The sequence below is a fragment of the Eptesicus fuscus genome, chromosome 11 (assembly GCF_027574615.1).
Source record: "Eptesicus fuscus isolate TK198812 chromosome 11, DD_ASM_mEF_20220401, whole genome shotgun sequence".
Taxonomy (NCBI): domain Eukaryota; kingdom Metazoa; phylum Chordata; class Mammalia; order Chiroptera; family Vespertilionidae; genus Eptesicus; species Eptesicus fuscus.
Window position 1 is genome coordinate 14,543,712 of NC_072483.1, and position 19,560 is coordinate 14,563,271.

Consider the following 19,560-nt stretch of genomic DNA (forward strand, 5'->3'; position numbering starts at 1 on the left):
GTTTGTTCTTTATTCCACACTCAAAGAATTAAGATTCATATAAATTAATAATATAATTTTAAATATCCAGATTCATTCTAAATAAAAAATAAAGTTTACTCCCCAATCCTATCTTTATACTAAAAATAAACAACAAAAACACTTTGTTCTTTAACTTTTGGGTAGAGATATACTAATCATATGTGTTATTTTCATGGCTAATGAAGTTCAAGTGTTCACTGGTATTACTGCTTAAGTTCTAAAAAGCCTGTAAAATCTCCCATCTTTGTCTTCTATAAATAACCGGATAAAATTTGAAGTTCACAAGAAATTTTCTACCATATACATTATAGAGATTTCAATGAATCCCACTATTCCAACAAACAGAAATAACATAAAATACAAAAGCACAAAATAGAATGACAATGCTTCTAAAAAAAAAAAAAACATTAGAAAAGGTAATTCAGTTTTAATTTATTTTCATCACGTTTTCTTCATGATCCAGAGATTTTTAAATGCAAAGAAAATTAACTTTTCATGATATGTCAGGGACTGGCACTAAAAAAATTTTCAGACTGCAAATGAGTTATACAAATGAAATATCAAATGGAGATCCAGTTATCAAAATGAAAGCACTCAACATATTAAAAGTTCACAATTATTTGTTTAGAGCACATAAAAAAGTCAGCTTGCTAACCAACTGTTTGATTTTAAAGAACTATTGCAGAGATTTGAAGGAAATAGATTAGTTAACATAAAGATTAAAGAGCTTGAAACAAGTATTAAAAAGAAATCTGTGCCTTTATTAGAATGGTGTTAGGCTTTAAATATATGAATTTTGGTAATTCATTTTTTATAAGAAATGACACTACAGAACTGCAATACTGGTCCAACAGTCTTGTCTTTACTTTTCCTTTAAAGCAACAAACAGAATGCGATAATCAGAAAGCACTAGCAGGCATCAGTTAATCCAAGATACTAGCTTCTTAGTTCCGAAAGCACTTGCAAAGAAAACCATTGGGGCAGCACAGGGGGATGGCAGCAATTCATAATAACTGGAATCCCACGAGCATGTGTGTACATCAAGTCTCATGAGGCTATTTTTTTAATTTATCCTTTACTTGGTCACTTTTTTTGTACTCAAATACTAGTTTTTCTTTGACTTTTTTCCTCAAAGTATAAAAAGTATGAAATATAAACAAGCTCTTGCATTGCACACTTAGAAGTGCACAATTCAAGCATTATAGAGCTATCTACATACTGATAAATCCCATCAAATCTTGGATAATTCAATAATATACAAAATATCAGGACACAGAAAGAACTAAAACCCACTTCTTTTTGTTACACATAAGATTCAAATATTCAACCTAAAGAAAAACAATCATTTTGGCGCTCCTCTACATTCGCATGTTGATATATTTATTAAAATATTCCTGTATAATTATGTTTGGTCTTATTATTTCAAGTCAGGTTTAAAACTTCAAAACCAGCCATCCAGACAAAACATGTAATCAGAAAGATGATTTCTTTCCCACCTCCCTAACCCCAATAACTAGGAAGCCAATTTTACGACATGACTCCAAACACTGGATTGTGGCGACAAATGCTAGGTCCAATTTCTTCATAATCCTTTTTGGTGTGGCATACTTGGTAGAACTCAGGCTGAAAATAAAAACAAGTATTTTCATAAAGATAAAAAAATCTACCACTTTTCAATATGCTTTAAAATAGATTTGTTAAGTCTAAAATGTTTATTAGTAGTCCATCCACAGTAATTGAACAAAGCTTAGAAAGTCCAGCAACCATGACTTAAAATCACCTATACATCTAACTCAGAACTGAAAAGGAGCATTTAACTTATGTCCATCAACCTCCTCCTCAACACTTATTTGTCTTAGATTTTGAAATTTTAAGGAATGGAAAATTGATTCTCAAATGCCAAGACTATTCTACTGAGACTTTCCCAAACTATATATTGAATCAATAATCTACAGAAGCAGCATTAATCTGAAGTACCAACAAATCACTCTTAGTGATGCTACAAAAACTTGTAGTCAATTTGCTTTCCTCACTCAAGGTCTGGTATAGACAGACTATTCAATACTCTCTCCGTTATCTCATTTCTCAAAGGGCAAAGCTACAAACTCAACTAGCTATATGGCACAAGTGAAGACAACTAAAATTAAGAAAGAAAATACTTTTACCTCTTATTGTTAAATGGTTTTAAATTTAAGGTTGTATAGTTTTTAATAATTCATATAAAAGCACCTTAATTTTATTTAATTCTCTGTGCACTATGAGATAAAATACCCATATTTAATTGGCTAATGATGTTAAAATACCTTTTTAAGAGGCTTTAAGATGTTTTGGTTTGGGAAGAGGGCTCTCAGAATTCCCTTTACTTAATTTAGACCAGGTACATCCTATCCAGTAAAACATTACCCTTAACTCAATGCTTTTAAATATTTGCACAGAGAAAACAATGGCCTTCTGATATCTGCATTATCACAGGGTTCAAAAAATTTTCCCTACAGATACATTTAAAAATTCTAAATGCTCACTCTAAAAAAATGTCCAGCAAGCAAAGAAAAATATGGACATTAAATCCAAATGACTTGCACTTTTTAAAAATACTATGTACATATTTATCTAATTTTAAAACTTTAAAATATTTTTTTAAATTTCTCATTTTTCTAAAACTTAAGTATTCAAGGATTCTTATATCTAAAAAAAAAAATTAAAAAAATAATCAAATTATAAAAGTAAGCTTCTTCTCATTTACCGTGGAAGCCAACATCGATCCTCCAAACCAAACTGCATATCGCTGCATGTGGTGTGTAATGACTTGTACATCAATAGGTTTTGGCTAAAAAAAAAGAAAAAAAATAGTAAGATTGATTCAACAGTATATTAAAATAACAGTTTCTTTGGATCATTTGCCTTAAATTTAAATTTACATATATCAACTATAATATATATGTTATAAACATATATATAAACATATAATATATATGTTTAAAGCTTTTAAAAGTATCACATACTTGAAAATAAGTAAAACTTTAAAAGATGTGAGAGGCACATTGGGCAAAACAACAGAGTAGAAAAACATTAAGCTCATTTTTTTAAAAGCATAACCACACTGAAGTTGGGGAAGGAACTACTCCAAGTAAGTTGTGAACATAGGATTATGACTATGCCCTCAGGCTTAAGATTAAAAACTACACAAATATTGAACTCTAGTTAGTAGGCCTATTTCTCACAGTGGTATGAATCAACAATTCTGAAGCTACTATAAAACATAGCCAAGGATAGAGCAAAAACATAAATATATTATAGATAACAGAAGCCAGTTTTCTCACTGTCCGAGAGGGCATTACAAATATGGAAAGGTAAAAGGCTAGAGCAAACCTCTGGTATTCTGGAACTGGCATTATCAGCATGAATTCAGTTTTTAATTTACATAGAGAACTAGATATAGATGTTCATACACACACACACACACACACACACACACACACACACACACACCCTAGCTCCAACGGCCAACAAGGCTTAGAAGCATTGACACCCAGTAGCAACGAATATATCTAATGTCCAAAACTTGATTTCCTAATAGCATTTCCCACTAAAATGAACAAGGGTGCCTTGGGGAGAAAAGAGCTGATTCCTGGTTTGGAGAAGAGAATGCACAGGATGAGCGTGGAATATCTTGCTGTGCCAGAAAAGTAAGAAAGTGCTTGAAAAATACTGGGACCACATCCAAAAAGCTACTTCGAATGGCTCCCATTGGCCAAATCTTAGAAAATTTGAGCATCAAAAGTAATGATATTAATAATATTAATGTCGATATTAAATCAAAATGATATTAATGATATAGCTATGGAATAACATGAGAAATCAGTTTCTACAGATATGAATGAATGAATGAATGAATGAAAGAAACACTTTTCCATAAGTAAGATGAGACTAAAAAACATAAAAGGAATGAAGGAATTTGCAAAATACCACTTGGCAACTACCACCGTAATAACTATGAAAGGAAAGAAATATGGGTGTTAAAATTAGAGGTTAAAAGTTTGATGAGTATCAGGATAGTTACAGAGTCTCAAAGTATCTTCCCATAAGATTCTCATTACATGTGTAAAAAAAAAAATCACCTTATAGTAGAAAAACCTGAAAGACACACCTTTAACCAAGTGATCTAAATTAACATACAGGACAAATCATATCATCTGTCTAGCAATAAATGCATTGAAAGGACACATCATCACTTCTGTGGTATTACTACCAAAAGTGCATCATCTGAACCTAATCACGAAGACACATCTGACAACCCCAAAATGAGAACCATTGCAAAACCAAATGATCTCCACTCTTTAAAAACATTAATGGTTAAAAAAGAATAAGTAATTGTTCCAGACTGAAGCGACATGGCAACTAATTCGAACATGTAATACTGGACTGTATCCTAGATCAGAAAAAAATATGTATTTTTTTCCTTTTGCTATAAAAAGAACAATAATAATAGAACCAATGAAATTTGAATCAGATCTATAACTAGATAACATACTGTATTCAAGATGATTTCCTGATTTTAAAATTGTGACATCCTGTTTTGGGGAAACACACTTTAAATTATTAGAAGTAATAGGCCACCATATATGCAACTCATTCCTAAACAATTCAGAAAAAAAATAATTTTTGTATGTGTAGGTATACGTATATATTTGTGTGTGTGTGTGCGTGTGTGTGTGTATGTGTGTGTGTATATATATATATATGTATACATAAAAATATATAAAATACTAATATTTGGGGCATCTAGGTGAACAATATATAGGAATTCCTACTAGGTTTTTCAATGTTTCTGGTAAATATGAAATTATTTCAAAAAAAGTTTTCAAACTTACAAGTCATAAAAAGATGCGGCTTATTATTTTTTTATTTTGGGGTCAAAAAAAGGTATTTGGTTGCCATTAAAAATTACAGATTAAAAAGGAATAATGCCAGATTTAGATACAGATATATAAAGATTTATGAAGATCTATAAAATGACTATCAAGTAAAATAAAGGGGAAAGAGGGAGAATCCTATATCAAGTTTTCCCAATATCACTAGATGTCAGTATAGCACTGATCAGCAAACCCGGGGGGTGGGGGAGAGGGAGCCCTCCTTTCTTATTTAGAAATGTACCAGAAGCTTAGAAATATGTTAAACAATTTTACTTCATTGAAATATTAAAAAACAGCATTTATTTTCTCATTTCATGTAGCTATAATGAATCCTATAAACTGAACCACCGATTTTCAACTGGTGAGCCACAAGAATTTTTAAAGCATGTAATACCTGACTATTTAGTCAGAGACATCGACCTCTTTTCCCTTAGATTGTCAAATAAAAAAAATGACAATAATCAACACAACAGCCATCCAGTGTGAATGAATCAAAATTATAACAATTTTTTTGGTCAGATGAGCAAAAAATATTTTTTCTGGGGGGCCGCAGAATTATAGTAATTAGTTTATGTGTGCCATGAAATGAAAAAGGTTGAAAATCACTGAACTCTTAAACATACTTTTTAACTGAACTTCAAGGGGTAGGATTAAAATAATCAAAATTTAGGGGCTGAAAACAGTCAGCTGTCATGTAATTTCTCAAAAGGCAGCAAACTCTAGAGTGTTGTATTTTACTGTAATTTTGACTGACTGTAGTATCCCTCATTTTTGGTAATTTTCCAGTTGAGTAAAATGTGTTTTATTTAGCAACATATCTTATGAATTATGTTTTGTGTCAATTTTCTACATTTAACAAGGATGAAACATAAATCTCTTTCACAGCTACAAGAATATTTTCCAGAAATGTAGACAATATCCTAGAGGAATCAAATGGTCAAGAATATAGATATGAATGTTTAATATTAATCATTCTCATTAGAATATCCAACAGTTCCTCTTATTTTCCTAATAAAAGCAAAAGTTGGCAGACATTTCCCATCCCTATTATAATAATCAAGGCACCCTCAACCTTCCCATCAATTATAGAAAAAAACCAACCTTCAATCTACCGCCACTCAATTCCTCACTTAATTTCAGCCTGGCATCCACAGTTCTTTTCAAATCTCTTTGCAAGCGACGTCCGAAGTCCCTGAACATGGTTGACCCTCCAGAGAGGACAATATTCTATATTAGTGGAGAAAAGTAAATAAATAAATAAGCAAGCATGACCTTTATTTTAAAAGAATAAAAAAAACTAAAGATATAAGAAATGGTAATAAAATCCAATTATATCCTTTAAAGAGAAGTGTTTTAAACGCAATATTCAACAATGGACAGAAAATAAAGAAGCTTTTAAAAGTATGACCTTGAATAACAATTTAGCTGTAAATACTGACCTTGTAGAGAGGACGTCTAACATCAATAGGACAATTCTGAATTACTTCATCTACAACTTCTGAGATAGGTTGAGTAAAGTCTGGATTAGCAAACTGAAAAGTAAGTAAAGTTGGATATATAATAGAGATTAGATCAATACTGACTTAAATGTCACAATTAAAAATGAAGTTTTAAAAATGTTATCATTTTTAACTTCATTTTACAATGATTTAAACTATCAAATGACTTTCCATCTCAACTCTACCTTCCTAACCAGTCTGTTAAAAAAAAAAAAAAGAATCTGAAGTTATAACACAAATGTACCTACTACCCCAAATAACCTCGACAACCTGAGAACCTGTCAACAGCTTAAGATACATAATTCTCAAAACCCGGACAGAAAATATTAACAATATGACAAAAAATATGTGCTATAATATTCATTTTTAAAAATGTTATCAATTTGTTAATACAGAACTTGCAAATTCTCTACACTGATCTTTGTTAACCATACTCTTCAGTATTTAACTAAAACAATAATACACACATGAGGTAATACTTTCCCTACCTTTAAGATAGTTTATCTACTATACTATGAGCAAGTAAAATGCAGGAATAGGGTCATTCATTCCTGTGCTGTAACTCTGTGCCCTTCTCACAGTTTTTAATCAAGAATATACAGAAATGAAAAATGTATACAACATTTAAATCTTCCCATAATCTGGATCCACACACACACAAAAAAAATCTGATTTAGAAAGAAATTAAGTCTGATTTAAATATATCTTTTGAAAAAGCTCAGGGGCTATAGTGCTATAGAACCTCAGGTGACAAGTAGAATAATATGAAGTAAAGCAGCAAGCAATGAATATTTAGTAAATAAATTAAGGAAAAAATAATTCACAGTAAACAAATTAACAAATCGTTGAAAGTTATTCAATACTTTAATACTAGAAGGCTCAACCTAGGGTCCCTATTAAGATTATTTTTAGGCCTTTTCTTTCACTTTCAGCAAAAGGATGTCTTGCTTCCAAATGCTCCCTGATCAAGTCTTCATATTACTGCAAGTGGCTATCAGAGGAGGAATATTTTTCCTCTCCTCTGAAAAATGTATAGAGAATACACCCAATGAAACACAACAATCCAAATAGTTTTGTCAAAAATTTATAATTTCCTTAAAAAGAAAAAAAGAAAAATACTAAACCCATTCCTCCTAAAAATAGTTCTTGTATTTGTGATGAATTTAACAGTTCAAAAATAAATATCCTTACGCTTTCATACATTTCATCTTCAACTGTTCAAGTTCAAATGCCTATCCCTTCATCTAATCAAAACAAAAAACAGAGCAAATCCTTCAAATGACAGAGGAACTATGACAGAAATATCTAAAACTACAGAAGAATCTTAAAATTCACTTGGGAAGTGACCCAGTTAATTTACATAAAAAAGGTCTATTCTCAAAAAATACAGTGAACTGAACACACATCCTATCCTACCTAATAAACCAGTAATATGCAAATTGACCGTACCTTCGCCACACCCATAAGCCACACCCACCAGCCAATCAGGAGCAAATATACACATTAAACCAGCAAAGATGGCGGGGGGAAGGGGCAGTGCCCGCTGCCGGTGGGATCCAAGCCATGATGGTAGACTGGGGCAGGCGGTTAGTGCTGGCAGCCAGCTGACCAAGTCCTGGATAGGGGCTTAGAGTCAGCCGCCGCCAGCGGCGGCTGACTCGAAGCCCCCATCACGGATCACTGACCAGGGCAGGCAGCGTGGGTTAGCGCCCCCAGCCGCCTGCCCAGGTCCACCATGACGGATCATGGATCAGGGCAGGCAGCGTGGGTTAGCGCCGGCAGCCGCCTGCCCAGGTCCACCATCACGGATCACGGACCAGGGCAGGCGGTGTGGGTTAGCGCTGGCAGATGCCTGACCAGGTCCCGGATAGGGGTCACGGACCAGAGCAGGCAACGTGGATTAGCGCCGGCAGCCGCCTACCCAGGTCCGCCATCACGGATCATGGACCAGGGCAGGCGGCGTGGGTTAGTGCCCGTAGCCACCTGCCCAGGTCCACGATCATGGATCACGGACCAGAGCAGGCGGCATGGATTAGCGCCAGCAGCCGATGGGTTAGCGCCTGTAGCCGCCTGCCCAGGTCTGCCATCACGGATCATGGACCAGGGCAGGCGGCGTGGGTTAGCGCCCGCAGCCGCCTGACCAGCTCCGCCATCACGGATCATGGACCAGGGCAGGCGGCGTGGGTTAGCGCCCGCAGACACCTGCCCACGTCCGCCATCATGGATCATGGACCAGGGCAGGCGGCGTGGATTAGCACCAGCAGCTGCCTGACCGGGTCCCCGATAGGGACTTGGAGTCTAGCATAAGGAAAATAATAGTCAGCAAAAGCAGGAGACAAGGTTTCATAAGTTCTCCCCCAGGTCACCACTGTTCTCTTATACATTTTAATTATCCCAGTCTTTGCCTGATGGGATTTGATTTGAATTATGCCTGATAGAGATTACATGGCACGAATTGTAGGCTCATTCTTTTTGTGGTTGCCTGACTGAGAAAGGCCTTGGAATGAGAGAAGGCACTTTTATTTTCCTTTTTCATTCTATAGAGTCTGAGGAATTACAGTTATATGAAGAAGTTAGTGAGAGAATGAAAGTCTCATGCTATATTTTTCTGTAAGTTTTATCATGTGGACTATCAAAAACTTGGTGGGATCCTTTTCAAGAGGTGTTACAAAAATTATGTTGGAATTAACATTCAAGAATAAAAGGAGAGAAGTGAGTGGTGGGTAAAGGAAAGAACTTTGTCCTAGAAACCAAATAGAAGCCACATAAACCTTCAGATTCTTACTCATTGTGCTTTGGAGGTATTAAAGGATAATTTTTAAAAAGGTAAAATCATGACTCATAATCTGTATAGATAAAAGGCTAAGTGACCGACATTTGTCCATCCGTCTGACCAACCAGTACATATGACGCACACTGGAAATTTAAAAATAAACTTTGACTCGCACACGTGCCATACATATAAAGCTCTCGCTGGCACTACTTTGAATGTTGCATTTGGTGGGAAAGTTCTTTTCAGAGGGGATTTTTGTGCCACCATGCTATACGATTGGCCATAGTACAAATAAGTTAAAAGTACTGTAGTGTTTGGGGATGTTTCAGATAGTTGTCTCTTAAAACAAATATGAGATCAGAGGATTCTGCTTATAGTGAATGGTTAGTAAAACTTGGAGATGGCAAACTTGATAGCAGTTTTCATTTAGGAATGGATATTATTGAAATTCCCCATGAAATGATTTTTAATGGATCTATTATTAAAGTCACCTTTGGAAATAGTATATCTATAGATAATATTAAAAATATATCTAAACGTGCAATTCTTTGTTCAAAAAATGAGCATGTTCAAAAATTAAATGAAGAAATTTTGGATATACTTGATGGAGATTTTCACACCTATTTGAGTGATGATTCCACTGACTCAACAGATGATGCTGAAAAGGAAAATTTTCCTGTTGAATTTCTTAATAGTATTACTCCTTCTAGAATGCCGTGTCATAAATTAAAATTGAAAATGGGTGCAATCATCATGCTATTGAGAAATCTTAATAGTAAATGGGGTCTTTGTAATGGTACCAGATTTATTATCAAACTAGAGGCTCGGTGCACGAAATTCGAGCCCAGCCTGTATCCTCTCCAATATGGGACCCCTCGAGGGATGTCCGACTGCCCGTTTAGGCCCGATCCCGGTGGGCAGTCGGATCCCTAAATAGGCAGTCAGACATCCCTCTCACAATCCAGGACTGCTGGCTCCCAACTGCTTGCCTGCCTGCCTGCCTTCCTGATTGCCCCTAACCGCTTCTGCCTGCCAGCCTGATCACTCCCTAACCACTCTGCTGCCAGCCTGTTTGCCCCCAACTTCCCTCCTCTGCTGGCCTGGTCACCCCTAACTGCCCTCTCCTGCAGGGTTGATCACCTCCAACTGCCCTCCCTTGCAGGCCTGGTCCCTCTCAACTGCCCTCCATTGCAGGCCGGGTGCCTCCCAACTGCCCTCTCCTGCTGGCCTTCTTGTGGTGGCCATCTTGTGTCCACATGGGGGCAGCTATATTGTGTGTTGCAGTGATGATCAATCTGCATATTACTCTTTTATTAGATAGGATAGAGGCCTGGTACAGGGGTAGGGGCCAGCTGGTTTGCCCTGAAGGGTGTCACGGATCAGGTGGGGGTTCCCTTGGGGTGTGGGGCGGCCTGAGCGAGGGGCCTGTGGTGGTTTGCAGGCCGGCCACACCCCCTGGCAACCCAAGCGGAGGCCCTGGTATCTGGAATTTATTTTCCTTCTACAATTGAAACTTTGTAGCTTGGAGCAGAGCCAAGCCTGGGGCTCCCTCCGAGGAGGCCGGCAGCCATTTGTGTTGGGGTTATAATTGAAACTTTGTTGCCTTAAGCGGGTGGGCCCAGCCAGGGTGTGCGGAAAGCTTTGCTTCCCCTGTTGCCGGCGGCAACCCTGGCCTGCTCTCTCAAGCTCCATTCTGCCGCCATTTGTTTGAATTTGTTTACCTTCTATAATTGAAACTTTGTAGCTTGAGTGGAGGCTTAGGCCTGGCCAGGTCAGGCGGAAAGCTTGGCTTCCTCTGTTACCTAGGAAACGTTGCTCTCTGTGGCTGTAGTCATCTTGGTTTGGGTTAATTTGCATACTCACTCTGATTGGATGGTGGGCGTGGCATGTGGGTGTGTCGGAGGTATGGTCAATTTGCATATTTGTCTATTATTGGATAGGAAGATTGCGACCTGACATTATCAAAGCTGAAATATTAACAGGATCTGCAGAGGGAGAGATTGTTCTGATTCCAAGAATTGATTTGTCCCCATCTGACACTGGCCACCCATTTAAATTAATTCGAAGATAGTTTCCCGTTATGCCAGCATTTGTGATGACTATTAATAAATCACAAGGACAAACTCTAGACAGAGTAGGAATATATTCCTACCTGAACCCGTTTTTGAACATGGTTAGTTAATGTTGCTTTCTCTCTCTCTCTCTCTCTTTTTTTATTTTTTTTAAGTATTTTTAAAAAATATTTTATTGATTTTTTTACAGAGAAGAAGGGAGAGGGACAGAGAGTTAGAAACATTGATGAGAGAGAAACATCGATCAGCTGCCTCCTGCACACCTCCTACGGGGGATGTGCCCACAACCAAGGTACATGCCCTTGACTGGAATCGAACCTGGGACCTTTCAGTCCACAGGGCGACGCTCTATCCACTGAGCCAAACCAGTTACGGCTGTTGCTTTCTCTTGAGTTCAAAGAGCATGTTACGTTAAAGTTAAAGTTGTAAATACTTTATCTCAAGGGAAATTAGTCAAGCACTCTGAAAGTGTTTTTACTCTTAATGTGGTATACAGGGAGATATTAGAATAAGTTTAATCACTTTATCAGTCATTATTTGCATCAATGTTGTTTTTATATTACAAGTTTGTTATTGTTCTTATATCATTTTGTTATTGTTTAGTTATTAATTAAATTATGTATTATTTTCCTATACATTGTACTCATTTCCTTTTATCTCTCACACTTTTATTATAGAGAAAGGGCAAATAGCAATATTAAAATATTTCATCTAATTAATTCCCTTTCAATGTGCACGAATTTCGTGCACCGGGCTACTAGTCCTATATAATAAAAGCCTAATATGCTAAGTGTCCAGTTGTACATTCAACCAAACAAAGCGTAATCTATAATAATAAAAGGGCAATATGCTAATTAGATCAGATGTCTTTCAGATGTCATTCCAGACATCCTTCCTGACGAAGCCCGGGCCAGAGGGAAGCCAGCCGGGATCCTGGGTGCCTGCGGCAGCCCAAGGGCAGCAGACTGGGACCCCAGTGCCTGCAGGCAACTGGAGGAGGGAAGCAGCCCGGGTCCTGGGTGCCTGCCAGCAGCCAGAGGAGGGAAGCCCGAGTCCCGGATGCTGGAGGGAAGCCGGTCCCGGCAGCCAGGGGAAGGAAGGCCTACTCTTGCACAAATGTTCATGCATCAGGCCTCTAGTATGCCAATAATATGCTAAGGCTGCTCAACTGCTTACTATGATGTGCACTGACCACCAGGGGGCAGACGCTCCGACTGGTAGGTTAGCTTGTTGCTGGGGTCCTGCAGATCAGGACTGAACGAGACTGACCGGACACGCCTGGAGCCCTCCCGCAGTCTGTCCCTGGCTGGCCAATTTTCTGCGTCCCTGCCCCGCCCCTGATCAGGCACCAGTGGGGTCCCTCAGCCTGGCCTGTGCCCTCTCACAATCTGGGACCCCTCGGGGGATGTCGGAGAGCTATTTTTGGCCTGATCCCGCAGGCCAGGCTGAGGGACCCCACTGGTGCACGAATTTGTGCACCAGGCCTCTAGTACCTAATATTGTTCTCTCTCTCTCTATTAAAAGCACCACTAAAGATAACTTTTTAAAAGGCATAATCCCAGGAGGTCCACACTATGAATTCCCAACTTTCATCCATCACTGAGGCAACAAGCTGCCTCTATCACACCATTCCCCTAAAACTGTTCCGCCAGAACACCAATAATCTGGATGCAAAAAAACCATGAGTGCTTCTCAAGTTTCCTCTATTACCATACTGTATTAAAGGGCACTACTACTTAACCTCACTTCTTTAAATTCTCACTTCTTTTAATGTTAACAGCATAATCCTTTGGCTCAGCTGCTCCCTTTCTGCATTCTTCAGTATTCTTTGCAGGCTCCTCTTACTCTGCCTCTCCATAAAGTGCTGGTGTTGACTAGGGCCCCACTCTTCCCCTTATTCCCACTCCACATCATTTCCCTGACCATTCTCTTCCTTTGTTCCGTATGTGCTAATAACTTCACATCTATCCTCACTTGAAAACACACTAGTTCAAAATCCTTAGAACCCAAGTGTTCATTTTGGAATCCTTTAAAGATGCAAAATAAAGTCATCTCATGTTTCCACCTCACCTATTCTTCCCCTTCACTGTTCCTAATCTGAGTGGATGGCATAACATCTAATTACGATACAAACCTGGGAATCATCAGAGATTCTTCATATTTTTACTCTTCTCACATCTAAGCATCAGTAAGTCACGTTGATTCTATTCGTTCTCTCTCACCTTCTTTCTCACTCTCATTGACCTACTAACATTTAACTTTCATCTGAAAAACTGCAATACTCACCTGCTTCCAACACAATTCACACCTCTATTCTAATCTATCCAACCCAGTACAGCCAGAGTGACTTTTTTAATACTGCACATAAATCTGTGTCATTTTCATGCTGAAGTTTTCTGCACGACTACAGAATCCAGTAACTCCTTTACATAGCATATTAGTCCCTCATGAACACCAATCTGGATCTATCTCCTACTACTCCCTTTATACTTTTACTAGAGGCCTGGTGCACAAAATTCATGCATGGTGGTGGTGGGGGGTGTCCCAGGGATCGGGCCTAAACCAGCAGTCGGACTTCCCTCTCACAATCCTGGACCGCTGGCTCCCAAGTGCTCACTTGCCTGCCTGCCTGATCGCCCCTAACTGCCCCCCCCCCACTGGCCTGGTCACCCCTTACTGCCCCCCTGCCAGCCTGGTTGCCCCAAACTGCCCCCTCTACCGGCCTGGTTGCCCCTAACTGTCCCCCCCCCCCCGCCAGCCTGGTTGCCCCTCACTGCCCCCCCTGCCGGCCTGGTCGCCTCTCATTGCCCCCCCTGCTGGCCTGGTCACCCCACGCAACCTGCTGTTCAGTCGTTTGGTCATCCCTCACTAACCCCCCTGACAGCTTGGTAGCCCCATGCAGCCTGTTTTTAGTCGTTTGGTCGTCCCTCACTAACCCCCCTGCCAGCCTTGTCATACCACGCAGCCTGTATTCAGTCGTCTGTCCAGTTGTTTCGGTCATGATGGCCCCTGGCTTTTTATATATTAGGATTATCTAGTTCTCTTATATCTCAGGACCTCTACCCAGCTTATTTCCTCTGCCAGATATATATTCCCCTAGCATAACTGCCTAACAAACATCCACTCAACCTTTCAGTCTCAGTTCAACTGTTATCTCCTCTAAAAAGTTTCTCTGGTTCTCCCAAGCAAACTTAGATGCTCTTTGCTTCTATTTCCTCACCTGATGCATGCATCCATTAAAGCAACTATACCTATTTAGGTATTCATCTCTCTTATTCTTTAAGCTCAGTAAGCAAGACAAATTAATTTTTGAATATCCAATACTTAAACTGAGAGCATGACAATTATATCCACTTATTATTTGCTAAATGTGTAAGCAAGAGTAGGCATTTAACTTTAGTAATTCTATTAATAAAGTTGTTTCTTATAAGTTATAAGAACTTTTCATTATTAAAAGCATGTATTTTTCATTAATTTAATATAGCCTGTATGTCATTAACATTTCATAGAGACAGAGACTATTTTGCTAACAATTAAATATTTTGTGACAGTCAATTGGTTTTTTTATAATGATCATTTTACATATTTTATTTAAATCATCAAAAAGTTTAAGGACTCCCCTTTCTATGACCCCACATAAGCCACAAATATTAAAGATTTCATTTTTCTAAATACATGAAAAATAGTAATATTTAGCCTGTTCTGACAAAGGCCTTTTTAAAAATATATATATAACTAACTATAGCATTTTAGTATACAAAAAAAAGTTCCTGAGATTAACTCTTCTTGAATAATCTTATAGTTCACTGATATTTTTTGCTGAGTATTATAAAACAATTCCATCTAAAAAAATTACCTCTGGATGAAAGAAGATTTCAGGTCCCAAGAATCTCTCATAACCAACATCAATGGAAAATTCTTTCTTTGAGATAGCATTGATTCCAGTATACTGTTTAATCCACTTCGATCCATCTGTGTCATACTTGTTAAATTCTTTTACTAAATCTGGGCAGACATAACTATAGCGCTCCTAGAAAAACAAAGAAACAAGCAATTTATTCCTCTTGTTTTAGGAAAAGTACAAAAAGGGGGGAGGAACATATTTTCAGTAAACTAGAAACAAAAAAATCTTTAGAAAATAAAATTAGGAAATTAAGCTAAAGAAAATTTTATGTAGTAGAAATAAACAGTTCACCTCCTGGCTTCATATATAAATAGACGGATTTGATAAATGAAAGAATCAAGTTCTACTATTTCAATGTTATTTCAAAAAATATTCAAAAATGTCTTCCAACATTTTATACTGTTTTAGTAATTAATGAACTCTATATTCTAAAGAAGAGAAAGCATAAAATATACAGAATTAAAGAATTATTCATAATTGATAAATCCACACAAATTAATGTATATCCTTAGCAGGAATAAAAGTGATTATAGTCTAAGTAAATAAGCAGAAGAAAAAAGGCTGAAAATATAAACTATTCTTTTTCACTATATCACCTGGACAACTGAATTGTTGCTTATCTGGTTATATGTCCCAAGAAAAAGCTATCATCTAAAATGCAATTCAAAATGTTGTGGGTTATAATATTCTATTTGTAATTTATGGACTCCTGACTTCCAACCTCATTATTTCTTTTTAAAGAAAAATACATATTTCACATATTTTTACGTATCAATTATTCTACCCAAGATAGATACAAACATTATTATTGATAATCAAAGGATATAGAGAGAAAGAATATTAGAAAACAAAAGGCAATTTGGTTAAGTTATATTAGGTCTTCTTTCTCCAAACCTTGGAAATAGTAATTACATATAGTGATCTTTCCCCGGCCAGGGTGGCTCAATGGTTAAGCACTGATTGATGAACCAGGAGGTCACAGTTTATTTAATTCCTGGTCAGGGCACATGCCTGGGTTGTGGGCTCGATCCCCAGTAGGGGATGTGCAACGTTTAATGATTCTCTCATCATGATGTTTCTATCTTTCCCTCTTCCCTTCCTCTCTGAAATTAATAAAAATGTATTTTAAAAAAAGAAAAATGATCCTTAAAAAAAAAAGACATTCAGACTGAGCATCAGTATTCTCTAAAATAGATTTCTCTAAAATAGATTTAATTCAAACTCCACAGATTTCCCAAAACTGTTAAAACTGTAGTGTTCATATTGTTTACATATTTAAGAATAATGTCACCAACTGTAGAGTGATGTTTGGCAGCCATTTAGTAATTCCTTTACTATCTAGAAAGTAGTAAATTTATTTTCATTCCCAACCTTTAAAAATAATCATATAAAGACTAGTGGCCCCATGCACAAAATCCATGCACAATAAAAGGGAATTAATTAGAGGAAATATTTTAATATTGCTATTTGCCCTTTCTCTATAATAGAAGTGTCAGAGATTAAAGAAAATTAGTAAAATGTACATGAAAATCTCCCTCCTGTCAGAGTCTGGGGCTTGCTGTGGGACCCAGAGTCAAGTCCCTGCCCACTCGTGCGTGCCTCAAAATCATGTGAGACCCAGACCCGGCCAGCCCCACCCCCATCAAGTCCTGCAGAGCAGGGGGCACAGCCTCAGGTCCCCCAAGCCTCACCGGGTGGGGGGCGCAGCCTCAGGTTCCCCGTCAAACCCCGCCAGGTGGGGGACACAGCCTCAGGTCCCCCGGCCCAGCGCCGGGGTAGGGGACGTGGCCTCAGGTCCCCAGCGCAGCCTCAGGTCCCCCAGCCTGGCGCCAGGGTGGGGGGTGCGGCCTCAGGTCTCCTGGCCCCAGCACGAGGGCACAAGGGCATGATGACCATTTGCATATTAGCTCTTTATTATATAGGATAGGCAAATTAATTAAGTTATTTTTGCCAGGTTAGATTTCCTTTTACATATTCCAAACATATGTGATAGGCCCAATGAAATTTTGTAGGTATGTTGACAAATGATAAATGTAAAAAATGATGCTCAGTATTTTGATAGTTTGTATTAAACACTGAAATAATGAAGACGTATGTAGCATACAAGTTAATAGAATACTTACACAGCCTTCACATTTTTCTATTTGCCATTAACACTTGAGCTAACTATGTCAAAATCAATCAATTAAATCAAAATAATTTTGCAACAGAAAACTTTCAGAATAAGGAATTCAGTGAAGAAATTGAGGTTTGAGGACTCTGAAGTGAACGAGTTTATTTTACAAAAGGAAATAATCATGAAAATGTATGTTAGTCCTCTCAAATGTTAAGATGTGAGGAAAAAAGAATTGGTAATCCCCCAAAATTTCCTTATAAGAGATACAGAGAATACACACACACACACACACACACACACACACACGTAATTAATAATTTGTAACTGGCTAACACATGTTTTTAAGTACCGTTCTTAAGAATTTTTCATGTTAATATTTTAAATTTGATTTTAATCTCTAAGTGAATTACACCTCATCACTCTTTACCTTTACTGCCTTAGCAGTTTCCAAGGATTGCTCTGGAGGGATTCCTACTTCTCGGTCTCTCAGCAATTGCTGAATAAAATATGTTATATCTCGTCCCGCAATGGGAATGTGCTTAATACAGCTGCCAATCACATAACCTTCAGCCTAGGGGGAGGAAAAAAGAGTATCAAATTTACTGTCAATGTTTTCACAATTAATATAACCTAAATAATTAGCTATTAAAGACCAATACCTCAGGTTAGTGTAGTTATATCTAAAGTATTGCTTTATCCCAGGATAATTCTTCTAGTCTTTATTTCTCAATTGTGTTCCCCACAATTACTTATCATAGAGTTTATAATACTGTACAGTAACAAAAATGAATGGCCAGCAACTTAACATTCTCTCATTGATGAGTTTATAACCAAGACTGAAATAACTCAATAACTTAGAAATAATGACTTTCTGAAGTAGTAATGTTTTAGATAATAGGCTTCAGATGAGATGATTTTTAAATCTTCTAAAATTTTAATAAAAAATTTAGATTTCATCGTAGGAAATTTGATCATTAAATCAAAAGCTGGCTATCATGTTTCCCAATGAAGTAAGTACCAATTTCACAAGCTTCAGACATACCATGCACCATAATAATGCCAAATAATTAAGTTCTGCAGAATTCATAAATTTATTGATCCAAGTAATAAGAACAAAAAATAATGTAGCAAAATTAAATTTCATTAACAAATGAAATGTCAGAGATGTCCTCATGTGCCCATGACAATATAGTAGGGATTGAATTAACCCTCTCATCTTAAAAACAGGACAAATTATATGAAGTTGATTTTCAGATATTAGAGAATAGATCAGTAGATCAGAGTAGATCAGTGATCCCTAAGAGAATGGAAAACAAACAAGGTGAGTGCTACAAACATTCCATCTTGCTGCCCAGGGAGAGTTCTTAGGCAACAATAATGGGAAGGAGAATCCAGAGACTGGTAGTCTCATTAAGCTGAGGATACAGAATCTGCAAGTTAGACTTCTAAAATGGGAGAAGCTGCACAGATCGAGAGCTCTAGAGATCTGAGAATTATGATCTTAGCTGACTCGTAATCATCATGTGTATGTGAGAAAAATCAAGGCCAGAGAAAGAACCTCTGGAAAGGAGCAGGCAGAAAGAACGATCCCCAACTCATACATAGCTGGGAATAGTTTATGCTCCCACTCACCAGAGTTTAAAGACCTCAAACTCAGAGCACCTAGTAGTCTCCAAAAGAATATTGCCCCAACAAGGGGGATAAAGTAGGCCTAGATAAAACATTGTTCTGGACATGCTTAATAATGTTTTAAAGGAGTCCCTTAAAGGATCAAACTGATTCCTAGTCACTTACCTGTGTCCCAAGAAAATATCTTAAAATATTAAGCAAGAAAGGAACCAGGAAAATACAACCCCTGATCAAGAAGAAAATAAATCAATAGAGAAAGAAGCAGAGATGTCAGATACAGAATTAGTAGACAAGGACATTAAAACAGGTAATATACTCCATCTGATCCTAATCAAGAAGATCAATTGAAACATGAGGAACAGAGAAATAGAAGCTATAAAAAGGCCCAAACAGAACTTATAAGAACAAAAATACATGAACTTAAAAATACAATAAATTTAATTACAGCAGATTAGACAATGAATAAAAATCATGATCATGAAGATAGAAATAGAAACTATCCAAAAGGGTACAGGAAAAAAAAATGGTTAGAAAAAAGTGAAGAGTATCAGTTAACTATGAGACAACTTTAAACAGTCTAATATACATGTAATTGGAGTTTCCAAAGATAAGGAGGTAAAGTAGGAAAAGAAA

General features: G+C 37.3%; 1 protein-coding gene across 1 annotated transcript in view; it reads right to left on the bottom strand.

The window, feature by feature from the left end:
- Positions 1-438: 438 nt before the first annotated feature.
- The window catches only part of ACTR3 (actin related protein 3), a 58,314-nt gene continuing 39,192 nt past the window's right edge, over positions 439-19,560 (bottom strand). Inside the window, exons 8-13 of the mRNA XM_028148135.2 lie at positions 17,726-17,869; positions 15,135-15,308; positions 6,374-6,466; positions 6,036-6,161; positions 2,765-2,848; positions 439-1,644 (exon numbers count right to left, since the gene is read on the bottom strand). Coding sequence (XP_028003936.1) covers positions 1,549-1,644; positions 2,765-2,848; positions 6,036-6,161; positions 6,374-6,466; positions 15,135-15,308; positions 17,726-17,869 — 717 coding nt within the window. The 3' untranslated portion in view covers positions 439-1,548. The remainder of the gene's footprint in view (positions 1,645-2,764; positions 2,849-6,035; positions 6,162-6,373; positions 6,467-15,134; positions 15,309-17,725; positions 17,870-19,560) is intronic.